This window comes from Limulus polyphemus, unplaced genomic scaffold (genome assembly GCF_000517525.1).
Source record: "Limulus polyphemus unplaced genomic scaffold, Limulus_polyphemus-2.1.2 Scaffold1214, whole genome shotgun sequence".
Classification (NCBI taxonomy): Eukaryota; Metazoa; Arthropoda; class Merostomata; order Xiphosura; family Limulidae; genus Limulus; species Limulus polyphemus.
In genome coordinates this window covers 103,548-111,149 of record NW_013666824.1, presented here as the reverse complement: position 1 = coordinate 111,149, position 7,602 = coordinate 103,548, and the positions used below count along the sequence as shown (strand labels likewise).

At 37.0% G+C, this 7,602-nt stretch overlaps 1 protein-coding gene across 4 annotated transcripts in view; it reads right to left on the bottom strand.

The window, feature by feature from the left end:
• The window catches only part of LOC106462631 (homeobox protein prospero-like), a 48,275-nt gene that overhangs the window by 5,523 nt on the left and 35,150 nt on the right, over positions 1 to 7,602 (bottom strand). For 3 of the 4 annotated variants that reach the window (XM_022389951.1, XM_013922576.2, XM_022389952.1), the window contains 2 exons: positions 5,434 to 7,224; positions 4,737 to 4,891 (listed from right to left, as the gene is read on the bottom strand). In XM_022389951.1, coding sequence (XP_022245659.1) covers positions 4,737 to 4,891; positions 5,434 to 7,092 — 1,814 coding nt within the window. In that variant the 5' untranslated portion in view covers positions 7,093 to 7,224. Of the gene's footprint in view, positions 1 to 606; positions 650 to 4,736; positions 4,892 to 5,433; positions 7,225 to 7,602 lie in introns of those variants that run through there. The other variant, XM_022389953.1, reaches the window with a different exon arrangement.

The window sequence follows — 7,602 nt, the reverse complement described above, 5'->3', positions numbered from 1 at the left end:
ACTTTTCTAAATTAGGAACGGGTAGTGCAAATAGCCCTCGTGTATCTTTGAGCGAAATTCAAAACAACCAACCAACCATACGGAAGCGCTTTACTGTACCGTACATAATCAGTGATGAACTTGTACGGGAGAAAGCACTACTGGGAAGAATCTGGACTACAGTTTGTAAAATGCTTCCTTTTTTGAGTTGATTTTAGCTTTTTTTCCTACTAGAAAAGGCTTTATTTCCAACTAAAAAAATTTTGTTACATAATATGTTCTTTAAACCATAAAATGCTTCTTACATGAGTAATTTTATGAATAACAACTTTCAAATTCATACTTGTATTTTAAAAAAAACACATCTTGATTGTTATATTGGCCTCTTCTATGGCATAAAGGAAAATTTTTACCACTTCATCTTACTTCAAAATACGGCCCGGCATGGCTAGGTGGTCAGGGCACTCGACTCGTAATCTGAGAGTCCCGGGTTCGAATCCCCGTCTCGCCAAACATGCTCGCCCTTTCAGCTGTGGGGGCGTTATAATGTTACGGTCAATCCCACTATACGTCGGTAAAAAGTTGGCGGTGGGTGGTGATGACTAGTTGCCTTCCCTCTACTCTTACACTGCTAAATTAGGGACGGCTATCGCAGATAGGACTCGTGCAGCTTTGTGCGAAATTCATAAACAAACAAACAACACTTCAAAATACACGGAAAATTGGAACTTATTTATAGTTCATATATTAAATTATTTAAATCACTAAACAATTTAAGCGAAATAAATAATTTATAGATAAGCTAGCGTTTCGTAATTGCTATTTTATAAAAAATAATTTATAGTTAATTTTCTTGCGATATTTGGAAACTTGTTTTTTCATGACCTGCACCTCGCGCAGAACATATTGGTTAACTGCTTGTCCTAACTTGCAGAAGCTTTTCCAGTGGCCGTGTTTATTATTTAACAGTGACTTAAGAACATGGAACTCGAGTGGATTTCATGATTTAAGTAATATGCATCAGGCAATTAAAAGACATGAAAATTCTTCAATTCATATATTTTCAATTCTAGGCCTAGCTTGATTTGGAAAATCACGGAATGAATTCCAAACTAAATAGCCAACATAAAATAAATGTGCAAATGCACAATGAAAAGATGAAGAGGAATAGAGACATTTTAAAAAGATTAATCGACGTAATATGCTATTTTGGTGAACAACAATTAGCATTTAGAGGTAATAATGAATCACTAGTCTGATAACCGAGGCAATTGGTGTAAGAAATATGATCCATTATTGAAATCACATTTAGAGAATAAATCGAATGTTTTTACTGACCTGTCATATAGAATCCAAAATGACCTCATTAATTGTGTATGGGAAGTATTGTTGAATAAAATTGAAATAAGTGATTCTCCGTTTGTGGCTCTTATCTTAGATGAAACTACTGATGCAAGAACCATTTCTCAGCTTTATGGTGTTATGTGATATGTGACTAAAAATGGTGAAATATTTCTGGGGTGTACAAATGTTAATGCAGATCGAACAGCTGCAGGTATATCCAAGATAGTGTTTAATTTAGTTGATGAATTAAATATTGGTTCAAAATTTGTTGCGCAAACCTATGATGGGCCAAGCATGAGCTGAATGGGCTCCAAAATAAAGTTAGATATAAGTATCCAAAAGCTCTTTTCATTCATTGTATGGCACATAGATTGAATTTAGTGTTGCCGCAATCTCTGACGAAGATCAAGGAGTGTGACAGATTCTTTGGAAAACTTAAATCATTCTCTTTGTTTTTTGTGAAATCAACAAAGCGTGTGCGCCTTTTAGATACTGACCTGGAGAAAAGAATCCCGAAAGTGGCCCCGACTCGTTGGAATTATAATCACTACATTCTTGAAACTGTCTTGGGATACAAGGAAGAACTCATTGACTTATTTCAAAATATTGTCGGTAATTTTGGCAACTGAGATACTGAAACCTTTACCAGTGCCCAAGCACTTTCATCGAATTTCAGAGATTTTGAATTCAATTTCTTGTTGAATATATTTGCCAGTATGTTTTCATATACGAATGTTATATTTTATGTTCTGCAGAATAGAATATTTGACATATCCTACTGTAGGAATAAAACAAATGAAATGGTGACTATTCTGCAAAAAAAAAGAGAGAGAATTTTGGCAGCAGTCGATGGATTATACTCCCCCCCCCCTACTAAGTGAATAAGAAATTATCCCGGAGAAGACATTAAAACAACATACAGAAAGTTATTTTATGAAATTTTGGGTGCAATTTGCGGCCAAATTGAAATTAGGTTTCAAAGCTTGAAAAACATAGCATTCCTTGAGCTTTTTAACACTAAGAAACAGGAAGAGAACAAAAAATATCTCCGGAATTAGCATTAAAGTCATTGCAAGATAATTATGGAGAATACTTTGATATTCATCGCTTGAAAAGTGAACTTTCTGTTTTATACGCTGACTTGAAAGGAAAACCATTGACTGAATTACTTTATTATTTAAGGAATGCCAAGTTAGATGCAGCCCTGCAACAACTTACAAAGTTGTGTGAGTTAACCTTGACTCTTCCAGCCAATAGTGCCTCAGTTGAGCGTTCTTTCTCTCATTTGAAAAGAATACACAGCTTCACCAGAAATGCACAAGGACAAGAAAGGCTTGCAAGTTTAGCGTTAATCACGATTGAGGAAAAGTTTCTTAAAGAAATAAAGACTGATAGTTTCTATGAAGAAGTAATAAATTCATTCAATCAAAAGGAAAGGAGGATGGAATTAACATATAAATAAAGTAAGTAGCGAAGTATGTCTTGTTATTATCTTGAATTGGAAGTACTTAATCTTAAATATGATTAATGATTACAAGTAATTAATTTGATCTTTATTGGTCGTCCTATGTATATACTTTTTTTATTTTATAATCCACCTTATATGCTTTTGCTTCCCTATCAGGACAAATTACCGCAAGCCGCTGCCAGTAATATATAAGGTATCCATCCGCTCCATAAAATGAGGAAATGAAAAAACATACATGTTTTAAGACTACTATCTTCATTCAGTAACACAGTCTGATGACTTACAACGTTAGAAACCACGTTTCGATACCCGTGATGGGCAGAGCACAGATAGGCCATTGTGTAGCTGTGTGCTTAAACTATAAAGAAACAAACAATCATTCAGTAAAAAAGATATTCACTTCCCCGAGTATTTCTCGAATTCACAATCGCGTTTCTTTAATAGTACTATAGAGCAGCCTTTTCTCTACAATATTCACACCGTATAGTATGCAAATATATCATACATTATGGAATTCAACAGTAAATTGTCCTAGCTTTATTAACTTATTAAATTCTACATTGATTTTCATTAATTACTTACTACTTACTAGTACTAATACGTAACTAAGTCTAAAAATGGTAAATCAAATTACTCTCGTAAGCAAGACCAGTTGTTTTAACCTCATATGAGGCTACTAAAAATAATGTACTTAACAGAATATTTTCGCTAACTGAAATTCACTCTTAAGCTTTCACATGTGCAAGGCATTAAGAAAGAACGCCATACATCAAATAATGTAAACAAGAGTAAAGACAAGAGACTTCCTGCGCGGCACCTGCCGGACAAAGGTAACTATATGTCCGGTCTCCTGGTTCAGCCCCTCCACACGCTCGACCGACAGAAGTGAAAAGGCGTCTACTTAGTATTACATAGTTTGGATATCATTTTTACCGCGTCGTGGAGGTTGCTTCCTGTGAGGGTTTGATGAATATTTTGACCGTTTGGGAACAATATCAAAAAATATATTCAATGTGAAAGAATACACCTTCTACTTCCCTCATATCGTATGAATTTAATGTGAACATAGAACTGAATGAGCGCCCCTGGGTCCTAAAATAGGCTTGCTCTCAAAAGTATCTCATACACGTGGTTAAAGAAAGAAATTCACAACTTTCTTCAGAATTATTGTATCAAATAAAGTTACCTTTACAGTTTTTATCAATATATACTTACAAAATGTATTATGGAAGCAATGCCAATAAAACATAAAAGAAACACACATATATATATTATATAAAGGGCATCAGAATTGTTTCAACGTTCCATTCGGCACAATTATTATCACCTTACGTGAAATTAAAGTAAATAACATTATATTATATTTCACAATAACCGCAGTGGATAAAACTAGTGATTATAATTAAAGGAATAGTTAGAAACAGTTTCTTTTCACAATAACCGCAGTGGATAAAACTAGTGATCATAATTAAAGGAATAGTTAGAAACAGTTTCTTTTCACAATAACCGCAGTGGATAAAACTAGTGATTATAATTAAAGGAATAGTTAGAAACAGTTTCTTTTCACAATAACCGCAGTGGACAAAACTAGTGATTATAATTAAAGGAATAGTTAGAAACAGTTTCTTTTCCTTGTCGATATACAACATTTAAAACGCATTCATCTAACGTTGGAACTTTAGCTATTTCTATTATATTTAATAGATTAATTTTTTATTCATTGAACATTTTCAAATATGTTTAACAAAATAAGTCATAAGGGAATGACCAGTGGATATCTTTAGTGAAATATTATTTTGTAGAACAAAAGTAATAACAATAACTTTTCATTTGACAAGGATATATATGCCAAAAAACAGCTTATCTAGAATGACCAATGAGTGGTTGAGAACTAATTACTAGACACGTCTGATTTTATAACTATATTTCTGATCACATCACTTACCGAAAATTAGAGAACCACTTGACCAGCTGGGCTGTGTTATTCTTGTTGAAACGAATGTCCGGGAAATAAATTTTAATGATGGCGGAGCTGGGATAGCGGACGAAGAAAAACATCAATTTGGCTTTTCTCAAGTGCATGGGAGTCAGGGTGCTGGTGTAAGGTGTAGTTAAAGAAGATAGAGCACTGGGTGTAATCTTTTGTGGGACTCAACTTTAAAGGCCTACAGTATGTGTACAATTGTATTTTATTAAATTGTAGTAAGAGAAATTGTACGTATGTACGCATGCCAATAGCAATAGCTATACAATGGCTTACGTTAACTAACTAAACCGATTAAAAATAGTGACACATACTTTGTTTACAACAAGTAATGTTACACCCGTACCTTGGAGAAGTAAAAATCTGCTTCTAAAATAACAAAAATGAAAATGGAGCAGCATCTTTACTAGACACGTTAATTAAAAACTACACTCCCTCTGTCTTTGATCAGTACAATATTTGTAATTCAAGCACATGACACCGAGCATCTTAAGTGTCGAGATATTAAACTAAAACATTTTTAGCTATTAATATATTCTGGAAATAAATAGATTTGATGTTGATTTGACTGTTATACATCGTTATGCTGCGACACTTAGTTCTTTATTTTTACCTCTAAAAAAATTAAATACATGTAGAAATATAAATAAAAGGATATTATGGCCAGTCCAGAATCTAAACTCTGGTTATCGCTGCATTCTGACCCCATGCCATTATCCTGCTGACGCGAAACGTCAGGGGAACTTCCAGATTCTTCCAACGATGGGTGGACGGCTGTGGAAGTGCGGAAGGACGAATCGTCGCTTTGAGAGTCGGTGAGGTATTGCGTGAAACGGGCCTGCTCGTAAAGTAGTTGAGAATGATGGAGACTTGGGTTGAGGACAGCTACCGAAGTAGGCAGGGAAACTGGTACTAGTGGTGGGGGCTGCTGGCTGAAGGTTTGGTCTATCCCGTTACTGCTTGTTGAATATCCCAGCCGAGGGATCAAGCGGGTGTCCGTCACCTTGTGTCGTTTCTTCTTAGGAGTGACAACTAAAGGCATTGGCTCTGTTTGTTCATTTCCTTCAGCATGACCTGTCCCTTCATATCCTACTGAAGTAGAAGGTGGTGGAAGATAGCAGTGAGTCATGCCTTCTGGGCTATGTTGTGAAGGAGGAGTTGAGCTAAACGATGGAGATTTGTACACAGGGGGGTAAAAAGTATAAGTGCGAGGACTAAGGTCAGTCGGGTAAGGACTACTACGTGAGGTAAGTGGCGTCTGACCGTTTATTTTAATCCCTCGATCGACGATCTTGGTGCGGGGGGATTTTCTATCGAGCATGTGCGAGAGAAGACTAATATCTTTGGAAGGCTCAATATCGACAAGTTTATGTGGTCCATGACCCTGCTTGTATTTTGAGACAAAGGAGTCTATGATCTGAGGAATATTAGCAGCAATCTCTGTTTTGAGCGCCTCCACCAGTCCATCAACATCGGCAAGAGACACCTGGCTACTGGACTTGACGATACATGATTGTCTACTTCTCGTATCCAGCTCCTGACTCTGGACCGGATTCACGTTCTCTTTAAGACCAGAAGAGCCACGGTAAATCTCGGGTAAACCACAAGGAGGAACGACTTCGGCTTTGCCGGTAATAAGCTCCTGCATCACTGCCAACTGTTGTTGCATCTTGCGAATCTGGACTTTCAAGCTTACTTCTTCCTGGCGTCTCACTTTAGTAGGAGAATCGTTCTCTTCATCTAAGTCTTCATCTTCTTCCTCATCCAGATCATTGCCGTGTTGCTGAGGCTGGTACAACTTTCGCTTTTTGCATCCATTAACGATTTGCCTTGCGTTACTTGGGCCTTGGAGCATACCTGACACGATGTGTTCAACTCGCGCCCGTTTGGACTCAGACGTGTTGTTCTCACCGTTTACTAACTCCGGTTTCCCATTCTCAAGTATTCCCCTGAGTAACTCTGTAGTTTCGGTCGCTGTACCAACAGCAAAACTATCATTACTGGTTGAACTCTCAAGACGTTTACTAGGTTTGGACTGAATTTCTAGGTTGGACACTACGGCCATTGCTGATCCAGTGTTCACATCATTAGAATGTTGGATGGACGCGTTAATCACCACCATGTTGTCACAATCTCCGACAGTTAGAGTCGGTGACGACATGCTATACCCATTCTGATACGTCGGACTCTGGCGGCAGCTGAAATTGGGGATCGCTGCGTAGTTGTTTCGTGGCTCACCAGCGTCAACTCTGTGGCGAGAGCGCTTGGTCTTAGCCTTTAAAGACCCCATTTCAGAGTCTTCCTCTAATGACATCATAAGACAGATTAAAGCCTATGATTGGACGGCTTCAAAGGGAGGAGGGGGAACTATGCACAAGCACCAAAGTATAACGAGTACACAGTGTGTCAGGGGCTGACTCAGAACTACGGCTGGTTGGGCTCAGGAGTTCTAAAAAAAAGAAAGAAAGAACAGATGTTAGTGAAACATAAGAGGAAAAGCGGAAGGCGAAAATGACTGTCCTCTTTCACCAGCTTAACAACAAAGAACTTGATGCATTTTCAAACCCCGTTTTCTGTGTTTACTTAGTGGTAATGTCTGTATAGAGGTTTTAAAGTAAGTCTCATGGTATTCATGTATTACATTTTTCGCATATTTTATAAAGCTAGTATGAAGCCTAAATAATTATATGCGCCTAGCTAATAATATGCAAAATTGATACCTACGGAATTTGCCATAAATGTGGATTATCTATAGTCAAGAAATGTGGACTATCTAACGATCAGTATTTTGGCGTAAAGCATTCGATATATTTTTCAGCACAAATCG